General features: G+C 38.2%; 1 protein-coding gene across 2 annotated transcripts in view; it reads left to right on the top strand.

The window, feature by feature from the left end:
* TGS1 (trimethylguanosine synthase 1) overlaps positions 1-14,494 on the top strand; it is a 39,270-nt gene extending 24,776 nt beyond the window's left edge. For both annotated transcript variants that reach the window (XM_044914212.1, XM_044914213.1), the window contains exons 11-13: positions 1,857-2,073; positions 2,951-3,029; positions 14,208-14,494. In XM_044914212.1, the coding sequence (XP_044770147.1) occupies positions 1,857-2,073; positions 2,951-3,029; positions 14,208-14,330 (419 nt within the window). In that variant the 3' untranslated portion in view covers positions 14,331-14,494. The remainder of the gene's footprint in view (positions 1-1,856; positions 2,074-2,950; positions 3,030-14,207) is intronic.
* The last annotated feature ends 542 nt before the right edge of the window (positions 14,495-15,036 follow it).

Raw genomic sequence — 15,036 nt, forward strand, 5'->3', positions numbered from 1 at the left:
CTAGGCATGTACTCAACTGAATGGTTAGAGAATCCACAAAGTTTTGCACTTCGATGTTAAAGATTTTTTTCCCTTTCTGTGTACTTCAGTGTTACTGCTATCCAATAGAATTTTCTGTGATGATGGAAATGTGTATCTGCACTGTCCAGTATGATAGCCACTAGCCACATGTGGCTTTTGGGCATTTGAAATTTGGCAGTGTGGGGGTGTCTGGGTAGTTCAGTGGGTTAAGCAGCCAACTCTTGATTTCAGCTCAGGCCATGATCTCGGGGTCCTGGGATGGAGCCCTGTGTCAGGCTCCACGCTCAGTGGAGAATCTGCTTGAGAATTCTCTTTCCCTCTCCCCCAGCTCATGCATGCACACGCATACTCTCTCTCTCTCAAATTAATAAATAAGTCTTTAAAAAATGTGGCAGTGCGACTGAGGATCTAAATTCTTTATTTCATTTTAATCAGTTTAAAGATAATAACCACGTATGGCTAGTGGCTACCATTACTGGACAGTGCAGTTCTGTATAATGTCATCCAGCATTTGCCAGCATTTCATTTACATGATAGACTGAGTGTTTACATTCTGTTAGGCCTAAAAACAAAGCAGCCTGTAAGAGAAATAAAGATGAAAACAGGAGGATTGACTGAATATATTTGATGTTGAAAATCATTTTCCTATTGAGTTTCTAGTGTTGTCAGCATATCTTTCCATCTGTCTCTGTACTACAAATGGAGCAGATTGAATAGCTAAAAAGGACATTTTCATCTTTTCTCTTACGAATGTTAGTTTACTTAGAACAGAAAAAATAGCATTGTAAACGCATGATTTCAACATGTAATTGGAGCGTATATTCATTGTTCAAGTGATTTATTTAGTGCATTATTTCTCAAAAGTTAACAAACGTCATTTTCTAGAAAACAACTATGTTTCCATGACAACCATGGTGTATGCATCAGGGTTCCATTTAGCCCTTCCAAATATAAAATACTGCCACCAGCACACTGGTGCACATACAGGTGCATTTGAGTTATTGACTGCCAGATAGGAGTGAGCTAAAATTAACTTATGTTTGCATTGCTAATTATGAAATTGCAATAAATTAAATGAAAACCCATTCGATGAAAACATAACGTTGTCGGTTCCCTCTTCCTAAGATGTCTCATTAAAAATTATCGGCAGATGTTTTTACGTTTCTTCTTCATAAGCTGGCTATATGGGTTTGTCAAAATGTGTTTTAATTTGCTTTTCTGTAGAAGTTGTCAAATTTGTCTTTCTTTGGAGGCTGCATCTCATTTTAGGAAATTGGTCGTTTCTGAAATCCTAGTGTTACAGGCTTGACATGCAGTCAGTGACCTTTCCAAGTGTTTGCTGCTCAGGCTGTTCAGAGCACAGTGCTGAGCATGTGTTCAACTCTCAGTAGATACTATGTGGCAACTGTCACTACTTACTTTGGAAAAGCTGAGTGACACAACTTTGAAAGCCAGGTCCTTCAGTCACATTTTCTTGGTACTACACAAGTGAATCTTTCTAATTTAGATTAAAATTTTTAGTTAAGGTCTTTATCTCTGGTATATGTGCCAAACTTCCTTAGTCTTTAAGTTCTTATACCAGGGCGCCTGGGTGGCTCAGTTGTTAAGCTGCCTTTGGTTCAGGTCATGATCCAGGGTCCTGGGATCGAGCCCCACGTCGCTTCTCCCTCTCCCACTCCCCCTGCTTGTGTTCCCTCTCTTGCTGTGTCTCTCTCTGTCAAATAAATAAAATCTTTAAGAAAAAAAAGTTCTTAGACCGAGAAAAAAATCAGATTGCTCAGAAGATGAACTGTTCTATAGGTCAGTGTCATTGACTCTTCTTTTCCCACTTTTAGTGATTGCCGTTGATATTGATCCTGTGAAGATTGATCTTGCTCGCAATAATGCAGAAGTTTATGGAGTAGCAGACAAGATAGAATTCATCTGTGGAGATTTCCTCCTGCTGGCTTCACATTTAAAGGCTGATGTTGTGTTTCTTAGCCCCCCTTGGGGAGGACCAGACTACGCTACTGCGGAGACCTTTGACATCAGGACCATGATGTCTCCTGATGGATATCCTTTGGAAGGCTGAGAGTTTACTCAAACAGTGGTTATGGAGAGAAAGGTGTGCATGTGAGTGACTGTGTGTGTTTCATAGAGGGATTAGTGAAGTGGGATTCCAGTTTATTTTACATAAAAAGCCAGTATGTAAAAATTAAGTAGTGGTTGATTTCCAAGAGGAATGGCAGATGTGAAGTCATATTTCCTTCGGGTACTGTCCAATTTTATCATTAGAAAACAAGAATTAGGAAATATTAATTGCTTGAAATTATTGTCTTGGAAATTGGGAGTTTCCTCAAGACCTGTCCATAGACTCTAGGTGACCATCCCTTAACTTTTCTTCAGCTTACACTGGCTTGTGCTAATTCTGTTTGCATCTTCAAGTGTTTCCTGTCACTCTTCCAAGATACTGAAGCAAACCCTTCTTTCATAAAGAATAGTTTTTATTATTTGTCCCTTTCTTTATCTCTCCTCCCCAGAGGAATCATCTGTTTGACTCTAACAGGAAGCATGTTTCTAAATTGCTAATTAAAATTTAGAATGTAATCCACAACGACCAGATTTACTTGTCTTTATTCTTTACTGGAAAGAGGTAGTATTATGCTTTCCTGTTCTATTTTCATGATTAGGAAATGGCAGAAAGAGAAAGTGTATTTCTGACTCTTGGCTGCTTTCCATAAGGATAATCGAATGAATAGGCTTAACTTCCAATCTCTGACCCATCTGAATTACAAAATCTGCTACTTAATTCTCTTTTAGGTTCCATTAGAGGATCTAAATGTGTGTCTCTTAGTTACATATCAAAATACATTTGGGTTATGACATAAGAACATATCTCTGATCAGAAATTAACTGCTGTTTTTGTTACCGTTCCTTAACTGTTGTCCACCTTTGAAATCTTCAGGCTTTCCCGGAAGATCACTAATAATATTGTTTATTTTCTTCCAAGAAATGCTGATATTGACCAGGTAAGCCACTAGTTAAGAACTTCTATGAGCCTCTGGCATAACTTAAAAAAATGGGCAGAAAAAAGATACAAGGCCTTCCTTTGAGAACGTATTTATGAGAAGTCTCTGGCTTTTTGACTATTACTAGAAAACTGGAGGTGTTTGGCAGTTAAATCCATGCCTGTTTCATCCACTTCATCTCCACAACTCCCGGAGGACATATACATAAATTAGAACCCTTTGGGCTTTTAATTATATGTTCTGAAAGGATAACGTGGAAAGGGTAGTATGTTGTGTTTCAAATGCACATGCCTAAACTAGCCAAGATCTGTCTTTATTGAGACCTATCTTGAGAGTAGAGGTTTTAGGTATTCCTCAAAAGAGGAGCCTAAATAGAAATATACAGACAGATAAAACTTTAATTTGGCCAGAAGCAATTTTAACTATAGTCTTGGGATGTAGGACACTTGACTAATAGTTAAATGAGTTAAATGACTTAAATGTCCTTATGCCATTCTTCCCATAAACACTTATTTAATAATGTTATTTTTTTCTCTTGTAGAATTGGATTTGGTATAACTGCCTCATAAAGATTCGATGATGTCTTCATGTTTTTGTTGATTTGCTTTCTATAAACACTTACTGCATATCTAATGTGTAATAAGCATTCTGTTGAAAATCTTTTGTCTTTTTATATTTTAAATTTTACTGTAGTGTTACTAGCTCTGAGGTTTTTCTTTCTCTCCTATTTGATACTGAGAGCTGACCCTGTCGTTCTGACCTTTTTCATCTTGTTCTGAAGAAATTCTCTCTCATTGTCTATTGAACTAAATTTCTCACCACTTTTATTCCTTTTTCTGGGGCATCACTTATGTGGACATTAGTCTTTCATAACTGTATTTCCTGGTGCTTTTTCTCTTCCTTTTTCTTCTGGGAGATCTGGTCTTCCAACTAGCTGCTCCTTCAGGTATATGTGTTCTATTATCTATCTCATCTGTTGTGTTTTTTAGTTCAACTATTATATTCTTTAGACTTAATATCTCTGTACTGTTTTTTGTTTTCTTCTTTTACACTCTAAATCTCTTACTGTTATTTTAAGAAGTTTAAATTCCTAATCTGGTCTATCCTTTCTGAATTTCATATAATTTAGAATCCATTTTGTTTTTCTTCCATGAAATACTTGTCATCCTCAAATATCTTGTCTTACTGTGTATTGGCTATTCTCAAGTAATGCAGAAGGAGACAGGCTGTGTTTAGGGTCCCTGGGGACCCTTGTAAAAACTGTAACTGAGCCCCACCTCAGAAATTGATCTAACCAGTTTTTTAAAGCTGCCAGATCATTCTAATGTGCAGCCTGGGTTGAGAACCACTGCTGCAGTCTGTGTTAGCCCCAGTGATAACCTCAAGGGATGAAAGTAGGTAAGCTGTGGGGTTGCCAGCCCAGGTCCCACAAGACTACAGATGTCTCAGGACACAACTCCTCACCTTTGAGGAGGAGCTGGACAAAAGCAGATTTAAAGGCTGTACGCTTTAATCTTCTACCGTCATTCATCAGCTCACTGGTGTGGAGAAGGAAGAGTGAGACAGTGGATATCAGGGATTAGTTCCCACCTGTTGCTCTCAGCTCTTCACAGCAGGATTTCTTTTCAGACTGCCCTACCTTTACTCCTGAACATAGACCAGCGTTCCCTGTTTCTGTAAGTGAGGCAGCATATACCAAATGCAGGGTGATTGGGAGGGAGCACCAAGAGCAGAATTTCTTTTATTTTATTTTTTTTTAATTTATTTTAGAGAGAGAACACAAGCAGGGGGAGAGAGAGAGAGAATCTCAAGCAGACTCCTGTCTGAGTGCAGAACCTGATGCGGGACTCAGTCTCACGACCCTGAGATCATGACCTGAGCCAAAATCAAGAGTTGGCCGCTTCACCAACTGAGCCACTCAGGCGCCCTGAGAGCAGAATTTCTAAGTTCTTGTTTTTTTTCTTCCTGTCTTAGCTTCTCACAAGCACAAGCACAAACACTTCCCTCCTGCCCTAGGCAGAGGCACTCCCCTCCATCCTACACACACACTTTCAGACCCTTCTGGGTCTCCAGAGGTTTCTTTTGTTTGGTTTCCCTCTGTTGTGTCAGCATCTTCCTAGGGCTTTGGTCATGGGGACGTAAGTAACAATGCAACCTTCTCATTAAAAAGGTGGAGATTAAATGTCTGGCTCTCTCATTGTGATGACCTCAGGAAAGGCTCTAATGATCTAGAACGTAAACTGGACTTTAAAGAAGCTTCGATTATAGGAGTTGAGAAGGTGGCAAGAGCACCAATGACAAAGTGAGCATATGTGAATAATGTTCAGTTAATGGGCTCAAAACGAGAGAGAGAGAGATATTAAGAGTCTAACAGACCTAGTTGAGTCTCAGCCCTGCCACTTACTAGCTGTCTGGCGACAGTTCTGAGGCATAAATGAGTAGGTGGATACTCAGTGCCTCTAGCCCATAAACTCTCAATAAAGTCTCGTGTATGTGACTTTGAAGATCCTGTTACAGAGTTTTTGTGAGAAGAATGTAAATGTTACTAACACTTTGAAGAGGGCCAGTATGGAAAGATGACATATTTTCTCTAGAGGATAGAATAGAAGGTTTTATATTTATGAAATGATAGAATCCCAGATAATATATTTTTCTCTTTCTCTTATCAGAAACATATACTCGCTTGAAAGGACATATTCTTGTATCAGTTTGTCGCACTCTCCCAATCTTGGCTTATTTCCTTGGTCTTTGGGACACTGGCTCTCAGCTCTGGCTGCTAATTGGAATTGCCTGAGTGGCTTTTTTTTGAATTGTGGTAAGAGACACCTAACAAAACATGCAGTTTAGTGGCGTTACATACATTCACATTGTTGTGCAAGCATCCCCACCATCCTTCTCAGAACTTCTTCATCTTCCCATGCTGAAACTCTCTACTTTGAAACTCTATACTTTTAAACACTGACTCCCCCATTACCTGGCCACTGCCATTCCACGGTCTCCATGAATTTGACTATTCTAGGAACCCCAAATAAGTAGAATCTTACAGCATTTGTCCTTTTTTATCTAGCTTTTTTCACTGAGTGTAATACCCTAAAAGTTCATCCATGTTTGAACATGTGTCAGAATTTCCTTCCTTTTTAAAGCTGAGTAATATTCCATTGTATGTATATGCTACCTTTTGTTTATCCATTCATCCGTGGACATTTTGGGTTATTTTCACCTTCTGGCTGATGTGAATAATGCTGCTATGGGCGCACAGTGTCTATTCCTGCTTTCAGTTCTTTTGGGTATATAGCCAGAAGCGAAACTGCTGACTCATAGAGTAATTCTGCTTAGTTTCTTGAGGACCCACCATACTGTTCTCCATGGCAGCTGAACCATTTTACATTCCTACCGGCAGTTCTTTAAGAGTTGCAGTTTCTCCACATTCGCAGTTTCTCCACATTCCCGCTAACATTTGTTTTTTGTTTGTTGTTGTTTTGTAATAGCCATCCTAATGGGTATGAAATGGTATCTTATTGTAGTTTTGATTTGCATTTCTCTGATTACTAGTGATGTTGACCGTCTATTCACATACATATATTCTGGGTATTAATCCCTTGTCAGTATATGCTTTGCCCATATTTTTCCCCATTCCATGGGTTGCCTTTTTACTATCTTTTATTTTTTATATCAAATTTGATATTAAGCCATACCTGCTACTTATGTGACTCTGATCTGCATCCTAGACTCCAGATAAGGTTGAGCCTGTTGATTCCATAATTCTTATTTGCCCATGTAAATATTATGCTCTATAACTAGTCTCATAAGAGGTTATATGATCCTTGTATTAAATATTAGATGGGCTGACTTGGATCCTTGAATGACAATAGGAAATTTACTACTTATTGCAAAAGTTACAATGAGTACATTTTTTCTAGTTAAATTAACACTTGCCCAAGGAGGAAGTTAACTTTTTTCTTTAACTTGTGTTGTTGGTTTACTTCAAAAACCTACTAGAATCAAGGTTGGTGATTTTACATCTTCTACCTGTAGAGGGAGTAATGACACTGAAGAATAATAAAAGTCAAAAAGGAAATGAGATTTCAAGTACATTATATTGTTTGGTATTGGGATCAAATTACAGAAGGAAGTCAGCTTTTCTTTTTAAAATGAAGAAAATCTATCCATATGTAGGATTTTTAGAAAGAGAGAAAACGCAGAACTGCAAGAATGAGAGCAGCGTTACAGAGAAGTCAGTTTTTTTGTTAAGGAACATTTAGAATGTCACAGCAACCTGAACTTACAAATGGGCTGGGTTCCTCAAGTTTATGAGTTGGCTTTTTGAAGCTCGGGCTGCATTTTTCCCATAGAAATGTCTATAAAGAACAGTTAATTTCTCATCCAGGGAGGTTTATACTCTGGAGAATATTTATATTTGGGGTAATGGAACTGAATATGGGCCCAATACAGATACAGCTTGTCCTGTAGTCTCTCCACGTGGGAGATGAGGCCAATTGTTTTCTGTATCTAGTAAAATATTTTTCTAGGTCCCCTATTATCTCAGTCTTTTATTCCCTTTTTCTGTGTGGGGGTTACTCCAGGACACATATTCCCTTGTTACCCAAACTCTCAACTATCCAACTCAACAACTAACTAATGTAGGAAGTCTTTTTGTGCTAGGCTCTTTGGAGGGAAATCACAAGTGAACCTTTGGAACTGATTAGCTTCAGTTCAGAGGGCCCAGGGTATATATATTTATCTACTGGATGCGTGTTTCTTGCTGTGTTTTCTTTCATTTCTTTCCTTTGACAGTCATACAATTGCAGCCAATACTAGCTTTGGATCCACCAGGCATTCCAAATATGGAAAACTTCTGTTTTAAAAAGTAAACATACACAGTATGGATAGAGGTCTCTGAGCAGAGTAGAATGTTTGTATGACGTCCCTGTGGGTGGAAGCTCAAACCAGAAGGAGCCCTGTCTCCTAGGCAGATACTGGAATGCAGGGAGGAGTGGCTGGGGCTTGGTGTGACCCAGCACCTCCTTATCCTTCTCTCTTAAAATATTTGGAGTCAGAAAAGTGATAGCATTTATGCTTTTCAGGTCAAATTAACTTAAAGCTCTTTCCTTTGTAATTTGTTTAAACCAGTATAGAATGCAGGGCAACACTGAGCAACATCCCTAAGAACTGTGTTGAAAAGTGAACTGGGAGGTGGCCTATATCATGTAACTCCTGGCACTTGTCTAGTAGACATGCTCCACCTTCTGTGACTTACCCCACACAGACATCATAGTAACAAGTAGGCCAAGCCCCACCTATTTTATTTCCTGATAAAACAGGAAAGTACTTGCAAATTGACCTAATACCAGGTAAAACTTAACCTGCAATTGTTTAAGTTGTATCCTTAAGTATAGAAATTGTGAGATTTAATCAAGAGGGCTCCTCTTTCTGGTGGGCAGAGTTCTTGAAGTTCCCACTGAAACCAGTACGTCATATCTGGGAAGGGGCAGGTTCCCCTAATTAGAGCAGTCATCACACTTCTCATAACTTATTTCATTAGGTAGGTAACCAGGCAGGGAAGGAGAAGGGAAGGAAAGGAGGACTTATTTATAGGTAACATTTCCAAAACCACATAGAAGAATACAACTATGCAATTGAGTAATTAAAGCTATTTATCAATATGGAAACTATTAGGAAATATTGTTATTTGGAAAAATATTTTAAATATAATTAAATTCAGTTCATTAGCATTTGTTTTTAGCTGAGTACAAGAAAAATTTACCACTAATTTCTTTGCAAATATTAATTATAAGCTATTGTAATATCTAGTTATTTAATAAATGAAAAATTTATTCCAGGCTTACTGGTTTCTAAATATTAAGAGTGATAAGAAATTTGTGTCAAATTCTTCTAAATGAAATTTCCATAGTAGAAATCTGGTCTAAGGGCAGCACTATCAGATAGCCAAAACTCTGTCCACATGGTAAGTACGACAAAGTCATCCCAAAAGTGGAGGACCCTTAGTCCATGTGTAGATACCAGAAGAAGGAGAGAATAGCAGGTGGACCAAGAACTGGATTGGACTTCTGGTACATGTAGGAATAGTAAACTCTAAAACTGTTGAACCTGAAAATAACCAGACTCCGAACACTCAAAAGTACATTCATCCTACAAAGGACCAGTACCCTGCATTTGTATACAAGACAAATAATTTTTAATTATAAATGTTTAATAAATGTTTCTTGTCTGAATGGCATACTTAAGAGTTTGGGGCCTCCCAGCACATTTCATTGGATTATCACAGCAGCTAGAGTAGACAAGTCAGGTTATAAACCAGCCTAAAGTTACAGAAGAGTGAAAAGGGGAGTTCAGTGATGTGCCTGGTCATTCTCTTTCACAATGGCAGTGCCTTACGGTCTCCCACTGATAAGGGATTCATTACCAAAAGGAACAGATCCATCTCTTATCACTGAGTTAGCCCACCCTGAAATTGGGAGCAGAGAACAGAAGTGGAGGTGACAAGAGAAGCAAAAGGAATTATGAAGAATTTCTGCTGAATCAGTTCTGTTCCATTCTTGATTGGTGAGAAAAGCAAAAGAAAGCTAAAAATTCACCACAAACTAGAAGGCACTTGCTGCTGAGCTTTGTCTGCCACAGGTATTCTCTTATCTCGTCTAGTAACTGGTACCCAGGTTCGCAGACCACCTCTGTTCCTAGCGAAACCTACCGCTTAGTACATGCGTTGCAGTTAAGGACATAGTTGACCAGCTTCTCACGTTTATTAGCCGGCTTTTCCCTTGTGAAGTTTGCTGTTGGACAATAGCGCAGTGTTGTTCGTTCTTGTACTCTGTATATTCTCATTCTCCACAGGGGCTGTGCACCTGGCCTCGTAAGTGGAATTGGAAAGGCACAAATGCTTCTGAACATAAGCTTATATTTTCTTCATCCCTTTGGGTAAATTTTTTCAGTAAATGATGTAGATAAATAGAAGGATACCACACATAGTGCTACGAACAAGTCCTGTGCTAACAGCTGGGGACTTCCTGATTCTCCGGTCTGTTGTGCTTTATGTAACTAGTTAAATTTAAGAACAGTCTTCATGTTTCCAGTTTCCAGATTCCAGCTCTGAGGACAGGTAAAAAGTAAAGCTTAGTGAACTGATTTTTGGTAGCCTTCTCCTAAGAGACTAATGCAGGTAAACTTTTAATGCCCAGGAGAATTTTTTTTGACATATCCCCACTGCCGCCCTGTTGATAATGGTGGCTTTTAAAAATCATACTTCTTTTAATCAAGTAAATATTTGGAAAAAAGGAAACAGGAAATGATACCTGAGAGCCTGAGGTAGCATTCAAATTATCTGAAAAACTATTAGCAAAAAAAAAAGATTCATTCACTTAAAAAAAAATTTTTTTTTTTAAGATTTTATTTATTTATTTGAGAGAGAGAGACAGCGAGAGAGGGAACACAAGCAGAGGGAGTGGGAGAGAGAGAAGCAGGCTTCCCGCTGAGCAGGGAGCCCGATGCAGGGCTTGATCCCAGGAGCCTGGGATCATGACCTGAGCTGAAGGCAGACGCTTAACGACTGAGCCACCCAGGCGCCCAAGATTCATTCACTTACGCATAAAAATCTCATTTCTGTTTACCATGTGCAGATAAATAGAACTAATCTTAATAAGTATAAGTTTTGAGTGTTGCCTGGTTTTCTACTGATAAAAAATATATCCTTTTATCTCCCGGAGAACATGTTCATCAGAAATATTTTATCCAGCTTACTTTGACTTGTGTTTAATTATTAGTTGGATGTCAGAAAAGGAACATGAAGGCGAAAGGAACTGTAGATAAGGTACTTTGCCTGTTGGACACTCGTTTCTAATCACAGCCAATAATCGTTCAGGTGCTTGCTACTCCAGTCCCTAATTGGCAGAAATCCATAGACCCCATAAAAAATACTCTTCATTTTCACCTGATGTAATTTGTGTCTAAGCAAGTTTTTGCATATTGCGATATAACCACTTCTGCAATGTAGTAATAGGACTGTTTTTCAGTGCTCTAATTTTTCTGTATCTTTCTTACAATAAAGTGTTCCTGTCCTTGATATTGATTACATGTTTTTCCATTAGGTTCCAGTTTGGTGGTTATTGTCTCTCATTCAGGTGCCATACATTTTTACTTCAAATCAGTTTGCTTTTGAAAAAAATGCAGGGGTGCCTGGCTGGCTCTCAGTCAGTAGAGCGTGCGACTCTTGATCTCAGGGTCGGTCGTGAGTTCAAATCCCATGTTGGGTGTAGAGTTTACTTTTAAAAAGAAAGAAAGAAATGCACTTTTGAATGTTTAGTTGGCTCTTAAATCTTCAATGCCTTTCATTTTTACTAAAGTTATCCCTTTTAGTAAAAATAATAGTTACCCGTTTCTCCTTTCCCAGTCCCCAAGGAACAACTATTATAAAATCTAGTTGATGAGAGTTCCAGTCTTAGTTCTAGTGCCAATCCAAAATAATTGGGATTTCTTTTGGTAAATCTTGTTAGTATACTTGGGTAATATGCCAAAAACATAGCGTGTAATCCAGAGCCGTTGTTAACCTTTATCTATTTATCTACCTATGTTTTTCTCTCCTTCCCCTGTCTCACCCCCTCTTTTCCTCCTCCTCTCTCTCAATTTATTAAACTTTAAGAAAGGGGAAAGAATCAAATAACATTTTGCCAGTTAAACCTGCTAGTGAAAAATAAAGACAGTTGGAAGTTAATGGCCTTAATTTGGCCATTTGATTGAAGCAAAGCATTACTGATTTGAACTACATAACCTTATAGTCTTTTCAACTCCATAATGCTAACCTTTAAAAGTACAAAAAGGCTAAAGTTAGAAATTGTTTTTATTTTTTTTTTTTTAAAGATTTTATTTATTTATTTGAGAGAGAGAATGAGATAGAGAGAGCATGAGGGGGGGAGGGCCAGAGGGAGAAGCAGACTCCCCGCCGAGCAGGGAGCCTGATGCGGGACTCGATCCCAGGACTCCAGGATCATGACCTGAGCTGAAGGCAGTCGCTTAACCAACTGAGCCACCCAGGCGCCCTAGAAATTGTTTTTAATTAGAACATGTGAAAGTAACATATTAAGTTTTTTTTTTCTCTCTCTAAACACTGAATAGAAACAAGTTTTCTCATTGTATTTTGATATAGATTCACCTTTTCCTCCAATATCAGGAATGGTGCACACATGTTTTATTTGTCTGTCATCTGACTCTCCCAGCCTTCATGAAGGCAGAGATTATTTTGTTTTTGCTGCACTCCACTGTCTGGGACAAAAACCTCTAAGCGCTCAGTAAATAGTTGTTGAATAAAATAATAATTCGTTAACTATTTTGCAACAGACCTGGAAAAACCCCCACACATTGAGGAGGACATCTCCACTCCTTTATCCAAAGCACCCAAGTCCAGGCAACCCTCTAAAAGGTGGGAGAAAGGGAAAAGAAAGTACCCCACCTTCTCAGAGATTTTTTAAAAATTATTCTCTTTATGGCTCACAAAATACACTATTGAGGGAAATAGGTAGTATTCCTATTTTTCAGATCTTTCTAAATTGATGGTTGAACTGGTATTAAAGTTTGCCTCTGACTTTGCTTTTGGTTTTCTGCTAGACCTATCCTAACAGATTTTTGCTATGGTTTCAGCTCTGCTTGGTTCTCTTAATCTGCCCTCTTCTCTCCTCCCCACTCCTCTCTCCTCCCCAACCAACACTATTCCCCCAGAGAAAACTTCAGCTTTTGCTGCCAATGTCGCTTCCTCTAAGTAAATCACTATTTAAAGGAACAGGAGAAATACTTCACCTGAGTTATATCTAACTCCTAGAAAAATTACTGTGAAATAATTATATTGTAGATGTACCAGTCAGAATGCCTTTTATTGGTAAAGACAAAATTTTCCATTTTACCCTTCCTTATGAAAAATCAGACTGGCAGGGGCACCTGGCTGGCTCAGGTGGTGGAGCGTGACTCTTGGTCTCGGGGTCATGAGTTCAAGCCCTACATTGGGTGTAGAGCTACTTAAAAAAAGGAAAAAAAAAAATCAAGCTGGCATAAAGGTACCAAAATAGAAAATGAAACAATTATTCCTATAATTGCCACTCTGAGACTAGTTGAATACTTTTAATTTCTAAAATTTTACGTTAATTTATTGCCTATTAGTGAATAGTGGATACACGTGTGCTTTTTATCATTATGACAGATCCTGTGTTTGACTCCAGTTGTCAGCTATTCCTACTGATGAAAACACAACCATCACTTTGTGTCCCTCTTGGAGATGGGGGTTGATATTGACATTGACATTGCTACTGGTTTAGTGGGACGGCTTCTTTTAGAATGACCTGTGGTTTCTTCCCTATTTCTGTATCTGTGACTTTTTTCTAAGAGGAAGTTGAAATGCTTTTTTAAAGCATACTCGGGCGCCTGGGTGGCTCAGTTGGTTAAGCGACTGCCTTCAGCTCAGGTCATGATCCTGGAGTCCCAGGATCGAGTCCCGCATCGGGCTCCCTGCTTGGCAGGGAGTCTGCTTCTCCCTCTGACCCTCCTCCCTCTCATGCTCTCTGTCTCTCATTCTCTCTCTCTCAAATAAATAATAAATAAAATCTTTAAAAAAAAATAAAAAAAAAAAAAAAAAAAGCATACTCATTGGTGATGCACAATAAATCTTCCCTTCAGCCAGATGCTGGTGTGGCCTGTGTAATACCACTGAGATTAGATTTCTCAACCTCCAAACCAAATAAAACCAACAGCACCTCTCTTCACAAAATAAACAGTTTTGCCAATTATAATCACAGAATGAATTACAGAAACTACATGTCTTGGGGCCCCTGGGTGGCTCAGTTGGTAAAGCATCCTACTCTTGATATTTGGGAAGAATATGTTCATTTTCTCTTCCTCTGAGTTCTTTAGCTTCTGGCATTGGAGAGATTAGGCCCTGTACAAATAACATAGCACAATGGTCTTACCCATATTATTGGAAACAAGTATTTCCACCACCAAATACTGCATAAATATTTGCTTGCCTGCCTGGAAAGTAACAGTGAACATTTGAGATGCCTCATTATTTTGAAAAACTTAAATGAAAACCCAGTCTTATTATTTAATAAAGCATATAAATAAAATACTTATTTTGAAATCATGTTTATGTTATGTGTGACTTTCTTCCATTCCTTTTTTTAGGTGGCGTCCTTAGCTGGGCCTGGAGGGCAAGTGGAAATTGAACAAAACTTTCTTAATAATAAATTGAAGACAATCACTGCTTATTTTGGGGACCTGATTCGAAGATCAGCCTCTGAATCATAACTGTGAGGTGGTACAAGGACAAAGTTCATGTGTGGTCAGAACGTTATTCAGATGAGACCCTTGGGATTTCTTTCTATATTCACTAATACTTTGTACCCACCATCTTATATCACCATATGAAATGGAAACTTACATTAAGCAGATTAAGGAATATTAATGAAGTACTTTGACATCTTTGGATAATATTAACTCTGTACATTACACATTAGGATAGTAAGTAACTGAAATGGAAAAGGTAGGTTTTCCCCTGCGCTTACTGTCAGACAATGTGTATATGTGTATGTGTGTGTTTCTGGGTTTTTTTAATAATTGCATATGTTTTGGTTTAACATCTTTGTGTGTAAGTGTGTGTAAAAAACAATTACTGTGTTTTTTCTAACATAGAGATAAAAGAAAACAATGAATGAGCCATAGTCTATCTGCCCATTTGACCCCTGCTGAAATAATGTTAAACCCTTAAGGGTAGAAACATAAAACAGTACAGAAGGGTACAAAATAAAAAGTAAAACTCTCCCACCCTGGCCCTACCCTTTATTCATTTACCTAAAGATAACTACAGCCAACAGTATTTTATAATTCCTTTAGAAGACAGAAAAGGAATTGCAGTATACTTTAATATACTTTTTTCCTCTCATTCATGCACTGTTCAATACTCCTTCCTTTTTTTTACTTAATCTTTTTTTAAACTATGTACATTTTACAAATA

This window comes from Neomonachus schauinslandi, chromosome 4 (genome assembly GCF_002201575.2).
Source record: "Neomonachus schauinslandi chromosome 4, ASM220157v2, whole genome shotgun sequence".
In the NCBI taxonomy this organism is placed as follows: Eukaryota; Metazoa; Chordata; class Mammalia; order Carnivora; family Phocidae; genus Neomonachus; species Neomonachus schauinslandi.